The sequence below is a fragment of the Neofelis nebulosa genome, chromosome 6, assembly GCF_028018385.1.
Source record: "Neofelis nebulosa isolate mNeoNeb1 chromosome 6, mNeoNeb1.pri, whole genome shotgun sequence".
Taxonomy (NCBI): domain Eukaryota; kingdom Metazoa; phylum Chordata; class Mammalia; order Carnivora; family Felidae; genus Neofelis; species Neofelis nebulosa.
In genome coordinates this window covers 122,646,951-122,671,827 of record NC_080787.1, presented here as the reverse complement: position 1 = coordinate 122,671,827, position 24,877 = coordinate 122,646,951, and the positions used below count along the sequence as shown (strand labels likewise).

At 39.1% G+C, this 24,877-nt stretch overlaps 1 protein-coding gene across 1 annotated transcript in view; it reads right to left on the bottom strand.

Annotated features, from left to right (window-relative positions):
* The window catches only part of ENPP1 (ectonucleotide pyrophosphatase/phosphodiesterase 1), a 73,511-nt gene that overhangs the window by 36,473 nt on the left and 12,161 nt on the right, over nt 1–24,877 (bottom strand). The window contains exons 2-5 of the mRNA XM_058735292.1: nt 5,006–5,078; nt 1,961–2,077; nt 1,020–1,145; nt 73–133 (exon numbers count right to left, since the gene is read on the bottom strand). Coding sequence (XP_058591275.1) covers nt 73–133; nt 1,020–1,145; nt 1,961–2,077; nt 5,006–5,078 — 377 coding nt within the window. The remainder of the gene's footprint in view (nt 1–72; nt 134–1,019; nt 1,146–1,960; nt 2,078–5,005; nt 5,079–24,877) is intronic.

Genomic DNA, 24,877 nt, shown 5'->3' with positions numbered 1-24,877 from the left:
TCTATCTTTTCAATTTAGAAAGAGAAAAAAAATAGTACCTTAACAAAACAGTATCTCAGAATATCATCTTACCCTGCTGGACACTTTGGCTCATTAATGTTCTCACATGTTTCTTCTACCCAACTCTTCTCTCCTAAAATATTTTCAAGAAATAAAACAAAGTGAACATATTGAATAGTGACAATAACTGTGATGCTGTGAGACATCTTAGGACAGATTCCAAAAACAAACCATGTTAACACATATATACATAATATGGGTCATGGTTCTAGGGAAATACAATAAATTCAGTTAAGTTATTATGTCTCAAAATAACAGCCAGTTGATATCAGGAAGAAAAACAGTGAATGGAAAACTAAATGCAAGACTCAAACATGTGACTGTATTTATGAGAACTTAAAGGCATCTTTTCCCTTTTCAAGTTGTTCATATTTTCAGCCAACATTTACAACCCTCCTTTATCCACTAACATCTTCTAGTATTAAATCCTTGATGTCTTAGTTCCTCTTATCAGTTTCAAAGAACCCTGTAACTGGATGAAACCTCACAACAGCATCGGTTTACATAATACCCCATATAACCTCGGGCAGTAATTTCACATCTACTCTTTCAACACATGGCATACATTGCCCTCATTTACATTACGAGGGAACCTGGAACGTAAAGATAGCCAGCACTACAAAAAGTGATCTTTCCACAAAGCAGCATTAAAAATGTAGCTAATATCAAAAAAACAATGAAGGGGTGGCAGCAGGAGAGTGAACTACTATAGACAGAACAAGATTTGCCATGTGTAGATAAAAGTGATTCTTAAAAGACTGATGAGTACAAGATTCATTACATACTTTCTTTATTTGAATTTTACTCTAATAAGATGTTTTTTAAGTATTTTTTCAGCTAAGACAGTTGGTCAACAAATATGACTCCTAATGTAAAAAATGACACCTGTGCAAAACCCAGCTAACAACTAGAAGGATGTCGGGCTGCTGCAGAGCCCGATGGGTGCATGGGAACCTGACCTCGGCACACAGAGCTATAGTTGACACAGCAGTCACCCTTGTCCCTGCAGTCATCCGAACAGGAGCAAAGGCTTCTGGGCAATCTTTTCTCACCACACCTGAACTTGCTGCAAGTCCATATATGTTCTAGAAACAAATAACAACAAAAGACGTGTTATGGTCCCAATTTAACACATCCGAAGTAGACACAGAACTGTTCTCTTCTGGAGCACGATCCAGCAGGGACAATGAACTATTTCATAACTCAGTTACTCACAGAATCTGCCACCACAGTGGTCGACCTGAACTAACAAACAGAAAGCATACAAGCAACAGCTGTTATTGTTTCACTAAAGAAAACAGAATTTCATCATTTGAAAACATGGGCAAACATGGTTATTATACAATTCATATACAGATCTTGGCTTTCTCCACCAGCCATTTTCAGGGTTCTCAACATTTAATCTGAAACTGGCTTACTCCTATTTAAGTAGGAAATATGTCCTATGTAGACAAATCCGAATGGAACAGAAAATATACACATTCTGACGGTTTTATTTCAAAGTGTTAGGCAGGTTTCTAAGTACACCTGGAACGAATGTGACATTCTGTGTCAGCTACACTTCAGTAAAAAGAAGTGGATGTCTAAGAACTCTTGCTTTAGTGAGCCCACACTGAAAATACTCATATGTTTCAAGAAGACTTTTTGCAGTGTAAGTGCAAGTTCAATCACGCAGGCTCTCGGCATACATTAAAAACAAGCACAGTTTTGCTATCCATAAAGTGTTTAACAAAGGCAAAATACGTGAAATTTCTTCTCTAAGGAAATACAAAGGCCAATTTTTTAAAAAAGCCTCAAGTGAGTTCAATAAATCACATTTCTAAAAAATGCAAAACTTTTTTTTTTTGATCTTTGACTAGTGCCCATGACATCATCTTTTCCCCTGCGTATTTTTATTTACCTGGTTCTATACACGTCTCCTGGTAATCCAGACAGCAGTTTCCAAGATCAACACAAGCAACATCACAGCGGCAGTTTCCAAATGTTCTCTCAAAACAGCGACCTTTGCAACTTTTAACTGAAAATATTGAAGAATGAGTTAGAAGTTTCTAATCACAGAATCAAGAAGCAAACATCAACTAGTATACATAAGCTAGATTCAAATCCTACTTTGGAAAATACAGATGGGGCAATGAAGTTATCCAAGAATCTTTTCACAAAATACACATAGAAAGTGGCACAAAAAGAAAACTCTATCTCTTGTCATAGGGGGGAAAAAAAGACGTTTTAAAATTTATTACGAACCTTACCGGGTCTGATAAGACTTCAATACTTATGGCATGGTAAAGAAAAGTCAGAATAAGGACTTGTTCTTTTTATTTTTTTTTAAGTTTATTTATTTATTTTGAGAGACAGAGCAAGAGAGTGAGCAGAGGAGGGGCAGAGAGAGAGAGAGAGAGAGAGAGAGAGAATCCCAAGCAGGCTCCACATTGTCAGCACAGAGTTTAATGCAGGGCTCGAACTCAGGAATCATGAGATCATGACCTGAGCAGAAATCGAGTCAGACGCTTAACAGACTGAGCCACCCAGGCACCCCTCTGAATAAGGACTTGTTCTGAAAGTTTTATGCTTATATAACATTCTCTAAAATTTCAAACTGTGAGAAAAGACTTTAAAAGTGATTATCTGAATATTTCAGGAGGAGAAAGAATACCTGACCTACCGTACTCTCACTCTTGGTGTATCAAAGAAGTAATGTGCTTATGCAGGACATTCTGCAGGACTGTCCCTCCCACCATCACCTAAAGTACGCATTTCACCTTCAGATCCAATCGGGTTCCTACACTCCCCAGTCAAGGTCCAATTTCCTTTGTTTAAGCTTTTGTAAAACATTGTCCTTCCCCTCAGTCACTAATTCCATTTGAACTAGAGTATTTGGTTAATATCCCAGTCTCACACTGAACTACCAACTTCCATTCATTCATTCATTCATTCATTTAGAGAGAGAGAGAGTGCAAGCAGGGTTAGGGCAGAGAGACAGAGAGAGAGAGAGAGAGAGAGAGAGAATCCCAAGCAGGCTCAGCACTGTCAGCACAGAGCCAGATGTGGGGCTCAAACCCACAAACTGTGAGATCATGACCTAAACTGAAATCAAGAGTCAGACGCTTAACCAACTGAGCCATTCAGGCATCCCTGGACTACCAACTTCTTGAGAGCAAAGTCCACACCTGCATTGCACCCAGCACACCGCATCCCTAGCGCCCAGCAAGATGCTTGACTATAGCTGATACCAGTAAGTTTTTGTTAAATGGATAAATGGCGGATATGGAAGGAAAACTTTTAATTAAATACAATAATTTTATGTTGTGTTTACTATATACCTGGAAAAAGCTAGGTTCTCATCAGATTACTAAAACATCAGGATGGTAAGGAAAAAAAAAAAACCCACTTGTAAAATAATGAAAGTCCAACAGAAAAAAAAAAGAATAATCCTAGCTCCTGACTTTAGGGATCTCCTAACCCAAGAAGACACTGCCATAGAATTTAACCCTCATGACACTGGGAAAATTGGCAATTTTAAAGATATGAAATGACAACAGTAATTTCTAAGGTCAGGAATACTAACATTCCTGACCTGGGCAGGGCCAGGGAGAGCTGTTAGAATAATAGCTACTACTTGAGGCTCATTATTAAGCACCTAGTAGTTTGTAAAATACTGCACATACTATGTTAGGTTTAGATTAAAATTACTTTTTTTAAACCTTCAGTTTTATTTTTATGTGTTAAACTAAACTCAAAGTTTAAACTCAAACTAAACTACTTCATGCCTATGCCTAGATGAACATTAAAGTCTGTAGCTATTTCATCTTGTTAAACTTAAGACAGTTTTGCTCTGGATAGATGGTTGACCAAACACATGAAATTACTACATTTAATTCATTTAAGCAATAAGTGAAAACTTAAAAATCAGTACACTTGTTTAAATGACCAATATTACAATCACAGAAGAGTTGAACAGGAAAATAATTTTTCAATTTTCAAAACTGAATTCCCAGGGCGCCTGGGTGGCTCAGTTGGTTGAGCATCCAACTTCAGCTCAGGTCATGATCTCACACTCCGTGAGTTCGAGCTTCGCACCAGGCTCTGTGCTGACAGCTCAGAGCCTGGAGCCCACTTCAGATTCTGTGTCTCCCCCTCTCTCTGCTCCTCCCCTGCTCATGCTTTGTCTCTCTCTGGCTCAAAAAGAAATAAAAACATTAAAAAAAATTTTAAAACTGAATTCCCTAGGAAGACCATCAGTGATTTCACATGGGGGAGAAACCTACCTCAGAGCCAAAATAATGACTACTGCAATGTACTATGATTCAGAGTTTTGTTAGTTACAGTAATCTCATCAATGCTGGATAGATTTCTGCACTCAATATAAAGAAAAAATATATGTAGAAGCTTAAAATTGTCATTTCACTATAGCTTTGAAACCACAAATGCTCGTAATTTTAAATGCCGTTAGGGCACATAACGATAAATTTCTGGTTGCCCAGCGATGCTAACTGGTTACCAAGTAATCTTTCCAGGCTGCTTCAGCAACTAACTCCTTGGGAAAAAAAAAAAAAAAAAAAAAAAAGAGTGTCCTCAGAGTTCCTGGAGAGAGTCCAGGGAGAAGGGCTCCAGGGCGCACCACCAAAACATTTAGGCCATATTGGCTTGTATGTTTCACTGCTCTTAATTTATTTTTTGTTGTTTTGGGGGTTTGTTCTTTGGTTGATTTTTTGGTGATAGCCCCTCTTCATTGTTTTAGGATGAAGTTTTACAACTAAATAAAACATTACATGGCTAAAATAATAAAAGAGTTTTAAGAAGACTCAAACCATTATCACATCTGCAATAACTATGGAGTACCCACAGATTAGGACAGGACACTTTTCTCAGTCACATTCTGAAGAGGACTAAGTAGCAACACACACCCATGTGTGCACACACACACCCTAAATACTGTAGTAATTACCTTCTTTGGCACAGCTTGGTTTCAGCCCAAATATACAACCAAGGATTGTTGTTAACACACAGACTGACAATACCTGCAGGGAGAAAAAAGAAAATTATGTAGTTTCAAAACCCTTCTATTTCTTCAAATGTTTCTCAACGTGCTGGGGCCGCTCTGTCTCCTGCTGTGGGTACAGGTCACGTGGATGTGCGTGCTTCGTGAAAATTCAAACCCCACGCCTACGCTTTGTGCACTTTTCTGCATGTATGTTATACTTCAAGAAAAAGTTTGCTTACATGTCAGCAAACAAATCTGTGCCATCCAGGACGAATGTTTCCAGAATTTCTCAGTTAATGCAAATGAATCTAGTCAGAGAACTTGAAATAATTAAGGGATGGAGAGAGGAAAATCAATTTACAGATTCAATTTCCTACTTGCTAATCCATAAAACGCAATATGAGAATATTAGCCGCCTCTTTGAACAGGTTAACTACACAAACCCGAACAATATTCTCGCATGCCCCATGGCAGCCTATGGGAACGGGCACTGGACAGGGTTAGGCAACTGCACTGTGGCCCCAAATGTTACCACAAACTGGTTGTGTGATTTGGGGAAGATCACTTAAGTGTTCCAGACATCAAATTATTCACCTATAAAATTAAAGGGTGAGACTATATGGATCTCTAAAAATCTTTCCAGCTCTAACATTTTGCCACTTTCTCAATTCCCCACTCTTGTGGCCTTTGATTTTAAAATAAGTACATACACCAGACAGAATTTTTGTTTGAGAATTAGAAAAAAAGGGGGGTGGGGAATACGTAGATTCTAGAACAACCCTTAATTTTTTTAGTGGGATGGAGTTTCCTTGACAGCTCTCTGGAATCTCACTTTGCAGGAAAATCCAACAAAATACGCATTCAGTACCAACTATGTGTAATGACTATGTTATGCACAGGAAAGACATACCTCAGGGAGCTGCTATTTGTGTGGGCAAGGGTAAAAATAACAGCATAAATGGCTCATATTTGGCAGGCTCTAGGAGGCACCTGCAGTTACATAGTTGTTTAAAGAAGGAGAAAGTTTGGGGTGGTTGGGGAGAGAGATCAGAGAAGGCTCCACAAGAGAAATGGGTGAACGGGGCAGGGTGGATGTTGGGTGCGGGCTTTTAGGAACTCACTCCCTCAAATAAAACATATCAAGTACTGACCATATATACCAGTCCCCAGGTTTAGGTACTGAATACTCAGTAACAAAACAGACATGACCTTTGTCCTCAAGGTGCCTAATGTCAAGTGACTGTAAAAACTAAAGAGAAAGTAAACCGTAAGTAAATTGAATCAGGAGGTCTAACTTATTGCAGAAGAAAATGGGGTAAGGGAAGGGAAAGCAAGAGTGGCAGTGGGTCTCAAACACAACTGGGTCTAGGTGAAACCTTTTTTTAAGGAAATAAAAAAACCTAAGCGTACACACGTCCATTCAAATAGAGAGTCATCAGAGGAAAAGCTCGAACAAATATGTAAATAATGACAGATGGAACAAAGTACCAGAACACTAAGGCATTCTCCCAAACCTTTTGAGGTGTAAACTAACACAAACATATGAAAGGTAATTTAAAAAAAAATTAATGCTTATTTATTTTGAGAGAGAGCAAGAGTGCAAGTGGGGGTGGGGGCAGAGAGAGAGGAGAGAGAGAGAGAGAGAGAGAGACAGAGAGAATCCCAAGCAGGCCCTGCACTGTCAGCACAGAGCTGGACATGGGGCTCAAACTCAGGAATCGTGAGATCATGATCTGAGCCGATATCAAGAGTCAGAGGCTGGGGCGCCTGGGTGGCTTGGTCGGTTAAGCGTCCGACTTCGGCTCAGGTCATGATCTCACAGTCCGTGAGTTCAAGCCCCGCATCAGGCTCTGTGCTGACAGCTCAGAGCCTGGAGCCTGCTTCAGGTTCTGTGTCTCCCTCTCTCTCTGACCCTCCCCCATTCATGCTCTGTCTCTCTCTGTCTCAAAAATAAACGTTAAAAAAAAAAAATAAAAAAAAATAAAAAAAAAAAGAGTCAGAGGCTTAACCAACTGAGCCACCCAGGCGCTCCATGAGAGGTAATTTTTACATTTCTATCAAAAACATTAAGAACTCTTATGGTCAATTATAAACATACAAGGAAATGAAAAAATTGTACATCTCATCTGTATTTCCTACACTGTAATTTAAAACATGGAGGGTTAAAGTTTTCTTAGTAATAAACTTATCAAGAATAGTCTGAACAGTGCTTTCTCTTCTTCTCATCACATAACTTGCAATCCATAGTGAGACACTTTTCCGTGCCTTAACAAACTGCCACATTCCTTTGCGAGCTTAGATCAGTTCCCCATGTTGTAACCTTTGCACTTTTAATATCGTCAAGTATCTGCAGGAGTTCGATTAATATGAATTCTTGTGCCAGTGTCATTTCCTCTGGGACATCTGCATCCTTTTCATCACAACCACACTCCTCACCAGGGGGATAACCTCGCCATCCCTGAGTTCCTCTGGCCGCAGAGCTGGAGGCTGGTGAACAGAGGCAGTGTGAACATTCCCGCAGTTTGCTTTTCCTTCCATAACCCCATTTACTTTTGAACTGAATTTCACTTCTGGCATTATCACATTACTTAGTTTGCATCTTTATCGGCCAATTCTCTCTTTCAATTATCCATTTTATAAACTGTCACGTACATTCACCACCAGGAGACACAGAAGCAACCCACCACTTGCCCTGCTGTCTGTGAGATGCTGAGCAACAGAAGCAGACAGTAACCAATCACTGACAGGCTTTAAAAGGACCCACGTTGGTCACTGACCACCACACGCATGTGTTATGTACGCAGTGATCTGTGGACTGAAAAAGCTAGCAGCAAAGGCTGCACTCTACGCAACGCCCCCCAGTTAATAAATCTTGGAACTGAAATTTGAACCATGTTGTTTGGGGACTGGTGTTATTTAATTAAACTGTGGTGACCGAAACTGAGCATGCCAGAGTGCTGCAAACCTGGGCTGCCTGTACTCGTACAAGTGGGCAATACAGCTGTCCAAAGATGCTCATTTCAAAACCGCTTGTATCCACAATGAACAGACACGAAAACAAACAAAAAAACAAGAACTATAACCCACGTTCATCACGTTAAGAAACTGGCTTAAAAAGTCAGTTTCATCAACACAATCTCAGGAGGTCAGCCTCAGAGATAGGCATGTCAGAAGTCAGAGAGGAAGGTAAAGACGACGATAACAACAACAAAACTGAGATAGAGCCAGAAGAAGCCAGAAGCTGAGGAGGCACTCCCTCAATCTCCTTGGGCAAGTAAGAATATCTCCAGAGAGTGAAGAAGTCTACCTGGGGCTCTGTAGTAAGGAGGGGGTGCAGGACATCCTAAGTGAGGATGGCTGCAAATATGTGGTAACAAGGGAGACAGAGTCAACAAAAGCATAAAGACCTTCAAGCTCTGGGAGCCCAGCTGAACCCCAATACGTGGACCCAAGTGGCCTGGAATTCCAGGGCTGGGAATAGGGAGATGGGACAAAAAGATAACATGGCATGGGGGGTGGGAAGCAGGGGAAACAGAGCAGAAAAGCTGATAAAAGTCAAAAGGTGGCTGCAAAGGCTGAACAGGGTTGAGACCATGTGCACATGGAGGTTCGAGAACTGGGAGAAGACAGGGGATCCGGTGCATGTGGAAGTGGGAACAAGGGAGGGAGCAAGGAAGGAGGAGGGATGGAAGTTACGAGCCTGAAAGCAATTTCAGAGTCTGAGTGCTCTGAAGTGGGACAGTTTGGAATGGAGGTGAAACCAAAGGGAGAAACCTGAAATCGGCAGAAAATACTCCTTGGAAGCAAGATGGCCCAAAAGTCCAAGTACTTGCACTAGTAATTAGAGTTAAGTTTATACCAACAAATACAAATCACAGTGAGAGAACTTTTTTACATTCAGAAATGTATGGCCTTAAAAGACATACTCCCTCACTGCTGTAAGAAATTCAGTCATGGAGCTGTATTACCCACAACTGTACTGTCCTTCCCAAATATAAAAAAGAACTTGCCAACAGTTCTGTTACAATTAAGTCTCACCTTGATGAAAACTATGGGAAGATTTGGTGGTGAGCAAGCATTTAAATCATAAGCACGTGGGGGTACCCTGGGTGGCTCGGTGGGTCAAGCATCCGACTTTGGCTCAGGTCATGATCTCACGGTTTGAGAGTTCAAGCCCCGCGTTGGGCTCTGTGCTGACAGCTCAGGGCCTGGAGCCTGCTTCGGATTCTGTGTCTCCCTCTCTCTCTGCCCTTCCCCCGCTCGTGCTCTGTGTCTCTCTCTCAAAATAAATAAATAAACATTGGGAAAAAATGTCTTTTAAATCGTAAGCATGCGTTTAAAACACACCCAGTATATATAGGTCTCTCCTCTCATTAAACTGCAGCAGGGGCATGATGATTTTTTTTTTATTACCTCTTCATTGCTAAAAAAATGTTACTTAGATTTAACTTTTATTTCTTTTTAAAATTTTTTTTAACGTTTATTTTATTTTTGAGACAGAGAGAGACAGAGCAGGAACAGGGGAGGAGCAGAGAGAGAGGGAGACACAGAATCTGAAACAGGCTCCAGGCTCTGAGCTGTCAGCACAGAGCCCGACGCGGGGCTCGAACTCACGGACCGTGAGATCATGACCTGAGCCGAAGTCGGATGCTTAACCGACCAAGCCACCCAGGCACCCCTAGATTTAACTTTTATAAGATAATGCAGAGCATGGAAATGAAACAGAAGTATGACAAGAGGAACAATCAATTCTCATCTATAATCACGCCTATAAAAGATGAAACTTACATCACCTACTACTGTGTTACCCAACTCCCACTCAGGATAGTTTTTAGTAGGAAATTTCAGAGCTGTGAAATCTAATTCAATTTTAATTTCTTCTCAAAGTAGACTAAAACAGCAATGTCAAAATCCACTATTCATTTTTTACCTCTATAACAATTTAGGTAGTTTTCATATTTTGATACTCTCTTAGAAACTAAAGATGAGATATTTTACCTTAGACCACATAGAGCCACCAGACATACAAGTAAATTGGCAGAATATTTTGCCTCTACTTTAGAAGACTATTGATTTGGGAGTTTCCTGCTTGTTTAGAGTACCTAAATCGTTTGGCCTTTCTTGGACATTTAATGAACCAAAAGAAATAGATATAAAGAAATCACTCGGGGCGCCTGGGTGGCGCAGTCGGTTGAGCGTCCGACTTCAGCCGACTTCAGCCAGGTCACGATCTCGCGATCCGTGAGTTCGAGCCCCGCGTCAGGCTCTGGGCTGATGGCTCGGAGCCTGGAGCCTGTTTCCGATTCTGTGTCTCCCTCTCTCTCTGCCCCTCCCCCGTTCATGCTATGTCTCTCTCTGTCCCAAAAATAAATTAAAAATGTTAAAAAAAAATTAAAAAAAAAAAAAAAATCAATTTTTTTTTTCTCACAGATTCCCTAAAATGTATTAATACAACATGTATTATTCTTTATTGAGCATTCATTTAAATAGGAGTGCCTACTGTACACAGACCCTTTGCTAAAGGCCAGAGAGACAAATGAAAGCAACTCACACCCTGACAGAGAAATGAAGCTGGGGGGGGGGGGGGGGGGCGGAGGGCATGAAAATAAATGATTACAATGGAGCTACAGCAGATATATGTAAAAAACTTTTAACATGCTGGAGCGCCTGGGTGGCTCAGTAGATTAAGAGTCGGACTTTGGCTCAGGTCATGATCTCATGGTTCATGAGTTCAAGCCCTGTGTCGGGCTCTGTTCTGACAGCTCAGAGTCTGGAGCCTGCTTCAGATTCTAGGTCTCCCTCTCTCTCTACTCCTCCCCCACTCACGCTGTCTGTCTCTCTCAGAAATAAATAAAACATTTTTTTAAAATGTTAACATGCTAATAGCACAGTGGAGAGAAAAAAAGGAAAGAATGGTGATTAAAAGAACTTCACAAAGACAGATCTGGAGACAAAGGGATTTCCCCTTCAGTCAATAAACAAATGTTTGAGTGTCTGCAATATGCACTGTATGTACTTAGATTCTGAGGAGGAGGGAGGGGTCCAAAAATAAAACAAAAAAAGAATTTGTGGTGACGTCCCTAATCTCAGAGTTTACCATCCAATCAGGGTGATGACTTTAGAATTTGTTAATGACAAAGACAGGAAATGGTGAGAAGCAGCCTAAGAATTAAATCACGGGGTAGCGACAATCCGTGCAATGGCACTTTGTGCAAAGGCAGGGAGGTACAGAAAACCACCGCGGTCTGGGAGAAAGAAGGAGAGTGGTAACGACAATAAGCATGGCTTCTACAGTACTACGTGCTAGGCACTTTGCTCAGAGTTTTGCATCAAATCGTTTAATCTTCACATTATGACACAGATTACTGAGATTAACCCGGTTTAAGAAAATGGAGCTGCAGATTGCTGACCAGTGGCAGGGGCAAGATCCGAATTTAGGCAGTCAGGCTGTAAGCAGTGGGGCAATAGGGGGACACTGGAGTGCCTGAAAGAGGACTGTGCCTTGGGAGCAGGCAGCAGGGAGCTGCTGGGGCATTAAAATATGAAACTGACATGACTGGATTTACAAATTCTTTTTTTTTTTAAGTTTATCTCTTTTGAGAGAGAGACAGTGAGAGCGAGCGGGGGGAGGGGCAAACAGAGGAGGGGAGAGAGAGAACCCCAATCTGCGCTATCAGCGCGGAGCTCAAGGCAAGGCTCAAACTTACCAACTGTGAGATCATGACCTGAGTAGAAACCAAGAGTCGGACACTTAACCGACTGAGCCACCCAGGTGTCCCTGGATTTACAAATTCTAAAAAGAGTCTTTGGCAACATTATGGAAAGCTCTGGTATGAGTCCAAGAGTGAAATGAGCGCTTGGTCTTACCTGCCTCTCCTTTCTCAGGAGATGCTCTGTCCTCCTCCGTCTTTCCTCATCCCAACCACTACGGCCCTCACCATGTTCTATGAGATCCATGTCGCTGACCAGACTGTGAGTTCCAGGGGGGGGTGATTTACTTATTTCTCTATTTTCCATGTCTAGCATGGTGCCTAGCACATAGCAGACATTCGACAAATAACTGTTGAGCTGAAAATCAGCAAGTGGTGACTTCATTAAACATAATTTGGGGGAAACCATAATCCTCCCCCTTTTCTTCATATGACTTCACAAAGTCAGCCAGTTTAAGTACCTTCGTATCTGCTTTATATAAAGGATGTCTACAATACGTAGACATGAAAACATTTTTTTAGGAAATGGTATATTGCCGGATTTGGTATTCAAATGTGACAGGTGTCATATAAACGCCTATCCGATGAAGATGAATTAGCTGACCACACTGCCTATGACTCCTCTGGCCTCTGGCCAAAGCTGCATGCCTTCTGAAAACAACTCTGTAAAAACTCGGATCGACACAGTGCTGAGTCTGCAGGGATTTCTTTTTTTTTTCCCCAGAAGATGAGGATTAGATACTCAGAAACTTCCACAGGAGATTCAAAGGGAGGTTCAAAGGAAATGCTGTACTCTTGAAGAACTTTTAAGTATTACAAAGTTTAAAGTACACGTTAGAACAACTCCTTGAGTGGATTAAAGAACTTCTTAAGGAAAGAGTTCTCACTTTTGCTTGGCCTCTTATACCCTCTCTATCATTTTAGTTATGTTTGACTTAATTGAAGGTTTTCCCAAATGGCAGTGATATTTTATGTAATTTATATAAATGATCAAATGAAAATGAGGAAAGAAGACACCAAGCACTGAACAAGTCTATCACTTTGGGGCAAACCAAACTCAATCTCTGAGTAAAATATTAAACCTCTGAAGAAGCTGGCTTCTTCCTGGTAGAGTTTCAGGTTCAGAATGGCTAGGGTTCAAATCCCACCTCTCTCAATTCATTTTTGTCAGCATTCAACAAACATTTCTTCCGAGCCTACATGGCAAGACTGAACTAATGCTGGGAATACACCAGTGAACAAAATGATTTTCAGTGCTTACATAGAGCTTACATTCCAGTGACTTCTAGACAACCACGAAATGTGTGATAAGGGAATGCTTCATATCCTAACTAAACCTCATTTTTAAAACATTTCTAATGTTTTAAACATTAGAAACATTTCTAATGCTGATAATACCTACCTTACAAAGTTGGCACAAGCTTTGAGCATAATGTACAGAAAGTGTCCGGATTGGTGACGGGGGGCACAGAGGTGCTCAATAAATGACCATTCCTACTAGGAACAACTCACTAAGAGCCCCCTATAGATTCTTACACAGCCACAATATAACCAATGGTTAAGCCAACTACAGGGTATTCTTTTTTATATGCTGTTAAAAGAAATGCCATAAATTACTATATTAACACTTTCTTCTTCTTCTTCTTCTTCTTCTTCTTCTTCTTCTTCTTCTTCTTCTCCTTCTCCTTTCTTTTTTGTTGTTGTTTCTAATTCTGCAGTAATCTGTTTTCAACAGTTGTTGAAAACCATGCAGTGGTTAAAAAGAACCCTATCCAAAGGATGCAACCAAAACAGAAAAAAGGCAAAGTACTATTTTGTCAGGGATGGTGGTAGCAGTAATTTTAGGTATATCTATACAACAGCTCTCCAAACCATGCTAATGAAAAAGGGACCCATATAAACACCAATCTGCATACTAAAGAATACTTCAGATCCACGTTTGCACATGTGACAAAGTATGCTTAGACTGATTCAAATGCTGTGGGAATAAGAAGCTATAGAAAAATTCTGAAACACCTTAAAATATTCATATTGTTTGACTCAAAAATTACACTTCTTGCAGTTTCTTTAAGATAAAAAATTATCTATAAATATTTATTACAAATATTTACATGTAGCATTCCTTACAAGAAAAAAAATAGACACATACGCAATCTCCAGCAATTGAAAATGGCTAAATATGAAATACTTATGTAATTGAATACTATACAGCCAATAATGATGACATAGAAGAAATTTAATAGCATGGGGAAAGACACATTATTGACTATAAACTATAAATTATAAAATAAAATGGCAGTATAGTCCTAATTTTCTGCTATACATGTATATTTTTTATAAATAGTCTTACATCTGCCTGATGGGCTCATATGTGATTTTTTTTTTTCCTTCTTGGTACTTACTTTTATTTTCCAAAGTTTCCACAGTGAACCCATATGCAGAAGAACTAAGGGGGCTAGTAGATGGGTATTAGTGACCCAGAGTAAAGTTTTCCCATTTTGGCATTTTAGGGATCTTTCAGCATAAAAGGCAACTCCTCCCTGCCTACATACTCTAAGCAAACTCCAATCAACAAATTCTGATTCCATTCAACCTCTTTTTTTTTTTTTTTTTTTTTTAGAGACAGTGAGAGCTAGCAGAGCAGAGGCAGAGAGAGAAAGGGAAGGAATCCCAAGATCCCAAGCAGGCTCAGCACCACCAGCACAGGGCCTGATGTGGGGCTCGAACCCATGAACCAGGAGATCATGACGTGAGCTAAAATCAAGAGTCAGATGCTTAACCGACTGAATCACCAAGGCGTTGCATTCAACCTCATTCTTAAATATCCCTCATTCCTTCTAATTTTTTTTTAATGTTTATTCATATTTTGAGAGACAGAGAGTGAGTGGGGTAGGGGCAGAGAGACAGGGAGACACAGAATCCGAAGCAGGCTCCAGGCTCTGAACTGACAGCACAGAGCCCGACACCAGGCTTGAACTCACAGACTGTGAAATCTTGACCTGAGCCGAAGTCGGACGCTTAACCAACTGAGCCACCCAGGCGCCCCTCCCTCATTCTTAAATATCAGTCAACAGCCATGATTCACCACTCATCTGAGGTAAGCCTACAATATAAGATAAACAAAAAGTGTAATATCAACACAAAGGAAAAAAAAAGGAGAGGAAGAGAGAAAAATATTAAAAACAAACATATAATTAGTATTCTCAGTGGGATTCAAGATTTGTGCAAATCCTCAAATCCAAAAGTCCTAATGTCAAATATCCAAAATGATATATCAAAGGTGGCTCATACTTACATAATTTTCAAATTCCAGAACACCAATGACAAAAAGACCTTAAAGGAAAAGCTATGCCAACTTCATTTAAAAAACAAAACAAAACAAAACAATAAAGATGTATAAGATTGGAGTTAGTTTTTCTTTAGAGGTTTAGTAGAACTCACTGGTAAAGCTCTGTGGGCCTAGAAAGATCTGTGTAGTAAGCTTATTAATTTCTGGTTCAATCCCTTCATGGGTTTATAGAATTATCTAGATGCTCTAATTTTTTCTTGAGTCGGTTTTGGTAAGTTGTATTTCTTCTTGGAATTTTTCACTTCACCTACATTTTCAAATACATTAGTATAAAGTGATTTATAGTAGTCCTTTGTTATTTTTTCAGTGTTTGTACATTTTGTATTTGTGATCCTTCGTTCCTCCCTGATATAATGTGCCTTCTTTCTTTCTTGGCTTAATTAGGCTCACCAGAAATAATACTCTATTTTAAAGAATCTACTTTTTGCTTTGTCAATCTTCTCTTTGATATGTTTATTTTTTGTTTTACTGATTTTTGGTCTTGTCTTTATTTTTTTCTTTCCTTTTGTATCCTAGGTTTAATTTTACTCTGTTTTTCTTTTAATAAGTTATAGATATAGACACTTAGGTTATAGCTTTATAGACTTTTTTCTCTTTTAATATTACTTTTATTCTAATTTTTAAACCCCTTAAGTCATTGTTGTTTTATAAGTTCATTTAGATTTATCCAAATATTTATGACTTTATGCATTTTAATGCATTTTCCTTTGCACCTTTCATCTGGAGTCGTCTAGAACCCATTTTCTTCTACCTAAAATATATCTTTTGGAATTTTCCTGATGGCAGATTCTCTCAGTATTTGTTAGTTTATACATGTCTTTATTTTGTTCTCATTCTTCAAAGGCATTTCTTTTCTGGATATATAATTGCAATTTGGCAATTATTTTCTTTCAGCACAGGGAAGATGTCGTTACACTATCTTATGCTTTTAATCATTGCTATTGAGAATTCAGCTGTCAGTCTATTGTACTTTTGAAGGAAATAGGTCTTTTTTTAATACCTTTAAATATGCTTACTTTTAAAAATAATGCTTACTTTTACTTTTGCATTCTGCAATGTTATTCTGTCATTTGTTGACTATATATATATATGTGTGTATATATATATATATATATACACACATATATATATAATTTATTCTGCTTAAGATTCAATGTGCTACTTAAATCTGAGGATTGGTGTCTTTCATCCATTCTAGAAAATTGCCACCTCTTCAGATAGTATTCAAAATAAAAGGAAAAAATGGATAATATTAACAGGAAAATATTAAACTACAAAAAGTGACCTAGAAAGTCTTTAAAAAACCAAATAAAATTTCTAGAAATAGGGGCGCCTGGGTGGCTCATCGGCTGAGCATCTGACATTAGCTCAGGTCATGATCTCATGGTTCATGGTTTAAGCCCTGCATCAGGCTCTGTGCTGACAGCTCAGAGCTTAGAGTCTGCTTTGGATTCTGTGTCTCTCTCTCTCTCTGCCCCAGCCCCACTCACACTCTTTCTTTCACTCATTCTCTGTCTCTCAAAAATGAATAAACATTAGAAAATAAAATGTTTATAAAATGTCTAGAAATAAAAAAATAAATTAATTCAGTGATGAGGCTTCACATCAAAAGGGACACAGTGAAAAACAGAATTAGTAAACTGGAAGACAGCAGTCCAGAAGACATTATCTGATATATATCACAAAAAGAAAGATGACAAGAAATTACCCTTCTTCCAATTCACTATTATTTCTTCCATATTTTCTTCAAAAATAGTCAAGGCTTTTATAACCTGTGTCTGATAACACTACCATCTGAAGTCACTGCTTGTCTGCTTCTGCTGTGTGGTATTCCTGCTGGCTTTTGCTCACGGTGCCATTTTCCTCCGTGTGCCTGGTTGTTTTTAACTGTGTTCTGTTTATTGATGTTAAAGATTTTCAGGAGTTTTTAAAGCTTAGGATGAAAGTGTTTTCCTCCAGATAGGATTTATATTTGCTCCTGCCAAAAACATTAGAGAAACTTCAAGTTTGAGACCACCTTCACAACTTGAGGTAGATAAAGTGAGATCAACTTGCATATATCTTTATTTATGGGAAATATACCATAAATTACACAGTAGCTAGGTCCTTCACAGATTGTTCTAACTTCATATAACATAATACAAATGTAATATATTTAGAACATAATTCATAGCATATAAGATATATAAGCATGCACAGCTTCTTTAAAGAATGACTTCAAAACTTTATTTCTGATTTATATGTTCCAGAAATATGCCTTTTATATTTCTGTCTCTCTTACCAATGGTCAAGCTCATCAAATTCAGTTTAAGAAATATTAATGCTTGCCTTTACTGTATCAGGGGGCACCTAATATGATAACTGTCTTAAGTAGAATGCCCTTTATCCTCACAATTAGGTCAATTTTGGCACTTATGGAAATAGTGATATTTTTATTATCTCATTAATAGGTCTCAATTAAGAGTCGCAGAAATCATTATAGTAATATTTATCATCTTATAGCTAGTATAGGTGCACGACTACAAGGACAGAATGAGGAGCAGGTGCTAGAACAAAAGAGAAATAGAACAGTCATTTTATGAAGCTTTCAGGAATAACTAGCAATTTATTGAACCACACACACACACACACACACACACACACACCAAAACCCAAAAAATCCCTACGGTTTTGGTGGACAAAACCATTTGCTATCAAACCACTGCTTCGAAGAGTAACTAGAAGGACCAATCGGAGGACTAATGACAACCCAACAGAGGGGACACTATTGTGGTTCCTTTGGATCTACAAAGATCCACGCATATGAGGCACAACTTGTTACTACTCCCTGCTCAAACCCAGCTGCTAAAGCACTTCTAGGAACACTCTATTACAAGCAAGCTAAGATCATAAGCCACAGCACTGTCCCTCAGAGACATTCCTAGTACTGTGGATTTAAATAAATAAATATAAATAATATAAATATAAACATAAATTTAAACATAAATATAAATAAATTAATAAATAAATAAATCTGCTCCATGGATACCAGTACAGCACTTTCCACAAACATAAAGGGGGAAATATCAATTTTAAAGTGAGAGGTATTAAGACAGGAGTCCACAAAAACAATCTTTGAAGACATATCACAGAAATTTTGTTTGACCTTCTAAAACTCCATCATCAACACATTTTTTTACAATACTGATTAACAGAATTGCTGAATGTATGCCACCATTTCTAACAGTACTTGCTTCTAATTTGTCAGAAATCGTGCTAGGAATCTGTTACATTTTTTTAAATGGCAAATACTTCTCATATTTAGTAAGCAGGGGAAATCAAGAGCAGGCTTAGTTTAACAGACTTTATCAAAGTAGATTCTTGTTGTGAGTAAGGGGAAGTATATTCACAATGAAAAACCACACACTCTTCTTTGGAAGATTTAGGTTCTTTTTCTAGTATCTTTAAAAGAGAGAGAGAGAGAGAGAGAGAGAGAGAGAGAGATAAAGTCAGAAGGAGGTAGAGCAGTGTAGTAGGACACAAAATAGAAATCCTTAAATTATTACTATTTTAAATACTAGCTCTCTTTTTAAATGCTACCATTTGTCACTCCGGGGCTCTGGGCATCTAACCTTTTCCTAGGTGAGAAAGAAAGAAAATAGCAAATAGATATTTTATAACATTCAGGTCTCATAGTATGTATATGAAAGATGGAGAAGACAATGCCCCCAGTCTAACATAAATTTGTCAGGCGCTACTGATAAAAGAATGTGCAGTTCAAAACAATTATGTTGAATAAACAAATTTCACATTTGGTTGAACTAGTCTCTTAGGCTGATAAAACAATGAGATTCTCCCCTTAACTAGAATTAGTAGTCCAGAAAAGAGCTTTCGGCATCTTTAATACTTAAGCAAATAGTCATTTCAACAATTCCCTGATTTTCAATGACCTATCTATCCTCATTAAGCAAGCATTTTTCGAAAAGTCTCAAAGAAAGCTCATATTAATAGCCAATAGGGCTGGTGATGATCATTGAAAAATAATCTTTTTAGGGCAGATTAAAATAAAATATCAAATTAAAAGGCTTGCTTAAGAAAACAGAAACAATGTTAGTACTTTGCCATAAACCATGAGGAAATCATTAAAATCATAACTGTTTTCAATTAAAGACATAAGTATGGCAAAATTGTGGCCCTAATCACAAAAAGAGCAATAACTCTCATGCCTTTATTTTCTTTTTTTAAAATTTTTTTTTTCAACGTTTATTTATTTTTGGGACAGAGAGAGACAGAGCATGAACGGGGGAGGGACAGAGAGAGAGGGAGACACAGAATCGGAAACAGGCTCCAGGCTCCGAGCCATCAGCCCAGAGCCCGACGCGGGGCTCGAACTCACGGACCGCGAGATCGTGACCTGGCTGAAGTCGGACGCTTAACCGACTGCGCCACCCAGGCGCCCCTCATGCCTTTATTTTCAAATAAGGATGTGCATTACATTTGGAGTTTTGTGATACCAAGGAAGCCACATCATCTATAGTCCCACATTGGGATGGAATATTTTCTATGGTGCCTGATAAACCTAAAATACCTAAGAATCTACTTCTCTCTGACAATTGATCCTACCTTTATTTGGATCACTCCTGACCCCATCTCCTATACCCTCCCCTCTTAAGGAATATTACTCCGTATATGTAAATGTATTAAAATTCTTGGGGCGCCTAGGTGGCTCAGTCAGTTGAGCGACCGACTTTGGCTCACATCATGATCTCATGGCTCATGGGTTCAAGCTCCGCATTGGGCTCTGTGCTGACAGCTTGGAGCCTGGAGCCTGTTTTAGATTTTGTGTCTCCCTCTTTCTCTGCCCCTCCACCATCCATGCTGACTCTGCCTCTCTCTCAAAGAATAACAACCGTTAAAACAAAAAACAACAAAAAAAAGAGATTCTTGGCTGACTCTGGAACACAGTATGGAGGTTCCTCAAAAAGTTAAAAATAGAACTACCCTAAGATCCAGCAATTGCTCTATGAGGCATTTACCAAAAGGATACGAAAACACTGATTTGAAAGGACACATGGTCCCAATGTTTACAGCAGCATATACATACACACATATACACACACACAGTAGAATATTACTCGACCATAAAAAGGTTTGCAACAACTTGGATGGAGCTAGAGAGTATTATGCTAAGGAAAATAAGTCAGAGAAAGACAAATACCATAATGATTTTACTCATATATGGAATTTAAGAAACCCAACAGATGAACATAGAAGAAAAAGAAAGGCAATCCATAAAACAGGCTCTTAACTATAAAGAACAAACTATGGGTTGTCGGAAGTGAGGTGGGGGGGGAGGGATGGGTTAAATGGGTGACGGGGATTAGGGAGGGCACCTGTGATGAGCACTGGGTGTTATATATAAGTGATGAATCACTAAATTCTACACCTGAAACTAATATTAAACTGTATGTTAACTAAGTGGAATTTAAATAAAAACTTGAAAAAGAAAAAAAAAAATTCTTGGCTGAACACAGGCCAGTGGAATAACTATTAGGCCTGTTATCATAAAAAGAACTGGAAACACCACCCCTGGAGCCTTACTTCTGCAGGCAAAGCAGAAAGGGGATCAGAAACTCACCTGAGCATATCCTCCATAGTTAAAATTTTTCCTGGGATGCTGCAAGGCCTCCAGAGAGCTGAAATCTCAAGTGTCCCTTCCTATTATGTTCATTTTTTTTCAGTTTGAGAAATAACTGACATACATCACGGTATAAGTTTAAGACACATAGGACGATGGTTTGATTGACATATATTGTGAAATGATCACCATGGTTTGGCTAAAAGCCATCATCTCACAGAGATACAATAAAAAGAAAAACTTGTCCGTTTATTTTTGTTTCAAAAAGTACCAAGCACTTCAAAGGGAAGAATATCCAGCAAATCACTTCTCTAAGATCTCACCAATTGCTCTCACAGACCATTTCTCTCTGAAGTTAAAGGTCAAGGGTAAAACAGTCATTTGGTGCATTTGGTGGCTGTTTCAGTAGTAAAAAGCGATGGTTTCAATAGAGATTTAGCTCGGACGGCAACCTTCACTCCATGACCTGTACGCCCTCATGGAATCTTGAGAGGTAAGCACCTAATGAACAAGGTTTTCAGGAACAGAAAACACCTCAAAACAAAGCAGGGGCTGCTCTTCAAAAGGCTGGAGGGCAACTCCTCAGATGCAGCTTCCTGCCATGAGGGCTTCTGTTTACACCCACACAAGGATCATGCTCACCAGTGATGACAGAATTATTAAATATCAACGCTCTCTTCTTGGTCTGATGGCTTATTTAACTGTTGTTTATCTTCAGTTAGCAAACTACATTTTTGTGGCTTTTCTTTATGTAATCTGACTTATTGTGGTTTCTTAAGAAAAGCAATTGAGAAAAGATCTTCAGGAGCATGTTTAGTAAACTGGATTTCTATCTCTTGCCTTCTAACAAAATAAAATGACTGGTGGAGTAAATATTTAAAGGTTTAATGAGAAATCACTAGAAGAAAACCATGGGCAAAATGTTTATCATTTTAGGGTGGTAAACACCATCACAAGGATGGCACAAACTCCAAAAACTAGAATGGAAAAGTTAACGTATTTGATCCATAAAAATAAGAAATGTCTGTAATGCCAAAGAAAAAGAACATCGACCACAAGAAAAACTGGAGTGGGGGAACTAGGATAAAACACATTTTCAACACACAACAGAAGGTTAATGTCGATGATAGATAATGAGTGCATAAAAACCAAGTAGGAAAGATAACCCACGGTTTTAAAATACCAAAAGTAATAAACTAGTCTAGGCAAAAAAGAGAAACAGCTAATAAAAATACGACATTCACCTTCATTAAAAATCAAAGAACTATAAATCAGAGTCCCTTTCTTAGCCAATGAAATTGAGAATCATTAAAAAAGATTAGTAACTACAAGGATGTAGTTGGCAAGGATGTAAAAAGAGACAGGCACTTTCCCCACTATCGTCATAAAAACGTATGTTCCTTTCCAAAAGGTCACTTAGATTAATCTACCTAAATTCAAAATGTACAGAATCGCCACTCCTGCCATTCCGAGTTTAATAATTCATCTGCTAGAAGTTTTCACATAAGCGTATAAGGATATGCATACAGAGATATTTCTTTATTGCAGCATTATTTATAACAGCAAAAAAATATGCGAAGAACCTAAAATTTCTGTTAATAAACAACTGAATAAATACAATACATTATGGTAGACCCAAACAATAGAAAACACTGATCAATTATTTTGAAATTAGGTAAATCCATCACCAGTGTGTTTCCTCTTAAAGCCTTCAGCCCCCATGTACGCAGTCTACTCTGAGGCTATAATGCCGTATGTCCAAACTATCCCATGCAAACATACAGACCACAGGCAGAGGTCCCTCCATGGGAGCAGGATGCCTGGCCAGTGGAGCAGATGCCCCACTCCATGCTGCTGCAACTCCAGCCACCATCTGACTGCAACCACATGACAGACCCTGAGCCACACCTGCCCGGCCAAGCTTTTTCCAAATTCCTGATTCATCAAATACCATAAGAGGGTTTTGAATCTGCACAACTGATGACCAGATGCTGAACAGGGATGAATTTATCAATCAAGTTGGTAGTACCAACCAGTATGCCTCTCTGACCATAGGAGAGGACACACGTCTCCCAGATTTTGTGCCTAAATCATTCCCGAGGTAAAATGATCAATGAAGCAATGGAAGAGTTGACTCTGCTTAAATACACAAATGGCCAGCTTCATTCAGAGTAATGACCTGGTTCCTCAGCACTTCACTGGACGAAGGGAAATGCCTGAAAAATACTCCACACAGTGATATGGCGATGTGAGCGATGTGATGAGTACTTTACTCCCTTTGCTAGATGCGCAGAGAATTTAGGCGCAAACATTTATGCAAGTCCACTTCTAATTTTCAAGTGGAAAAGTAGACTGGGTTATACTCACTAGTTTATAGTATTAAGAATATTAGTAAATGTTTAGGGGGAAAAAATAGGACAAGATGAGCCTGAAAGTCTGAATCCTCTTGTAGTACTAGAAAGTGAAGGAAGTGTTACACAAACACACACACACACACACACACACACACACACACACACACACACACGGAGTGATGGGGGTGTGTCAAAGGGACACAGGCCCCAACTCCCAATGGCCAAAGCTGGAACAATTTGAGCAAAAGTACAAATAACATATTTTTAGATATAAAGCATAAAATAAATATCAATGAGTTCAAATTGATATAAATAAATGACTGTATAAATAAGAACAGACCGGGGCGCCTGGGTGGCGCAGTCGGTTAAGCGTCCGACTTCAGCCAGGTCACGATCTCGCGGTCTGTGAGTTCGAGCCCCGCGTCAGGCTCTGGGCTGATGGCTCGGAGCCTGGAGCCTGTTTCCGATTCTGTGTCTCCCTCTCTCTCTGCCCCTCCCCCGTTCATGCTCTGTCTCTCTCTGTCCCAAAAATAAATAAAAACGTTGAAAAAAAAAATTTTTTTTAAAAAATAAAAAAAAAAAATAAATAAGAACAGACCAATCTCCAGTACAGAATTCGGCATAATTTATGTGGATGAACCACCTTCAAAGTAGAACATACTCTACTCTGTAAGTGTGGGCTGGGCTTTCAAAGAGTACAGGATGGAAAAGTACAAAAAAAGACTATCTCTACAGCGAAGAACGCTGAAAAACACTAGCTCAGTGGTCTGCCTCCCCAAAGTGAACGTTCCCACTCTACTCGTGAGAAAACCGTCGGACAAACCGCAATTGCAGGACATTCCACAAAATACATGACTAGCACTCCTCAAAACTGTCAGAGGCATCAAAACCAAGGAAGTCTGAGAAACACAGCCACGAGGAAGCTACAGAGATGGGACAACGAAACGTAATGTGTTGCTCCTGGATGGGATACGGGAACAGCAAACAGAAAAGGACATCAGGGAAAAACTAAGGAGATGCAAATAGAGCAAGGACTCTAGTCAAAAAGGCTATACCCATATTGGTTCTTTAGCTGTGACAAATGCACCAGACTAAAGCAAGCTGTTAATCATCCAGGCTCTGGCTGCACCACCTTCTCCCTTTGCCCCTCCTGCCCTCCAGGGGGTGGCAGTTCCTTCCAGCTCCCCTTCATGTGGCGGCCTCATTGCCACACTATCCAGTCTGGCTTTCAGTCCAGTCCTCCCAACACCTTTCCCACTTGTTTCTTATACTAAATTCTCCTAATTAAATTACCAAGTACGGCCTTTTTGTGATTGGACCCTGGTGAATAGAGCAAGTGATCTCTCTCTCTCTCTCTCTCTCTCTCTCTGTCACTCACACACACACACACACACACACACACACACCAAGGCATAATCTAAAGGCATAATCTAAACTAAAATGAATATTGGCAAAGAACTTTCCATTTTGAAGATTCATGTGTTTTTCATTCTCAATCTCCTAGATACAAAAATATATATTTTTAATTAGATCTTGCTTCAGTTGGATTTCAAGAAAAAAAAACGTCTGCCAAAATAATCCTGAAAATGGTGTTTCTTTTGAAGCTACGATCAAGACAGATATGAGTCATTAAATAAAAGTACTAGTAAATGATTTTAGAACAAAAAAAATTTAAGTCTGTTAAGCTCATGAGACAGAAAAAAGAGGGAAAAGCAGCTCCTTTATGGTATAAGACATACCCTCAGGCTGTGGACAAAACAGATGGACTAAAAGGTAAGGAACTATGGATTTTATCCAAGGTACACT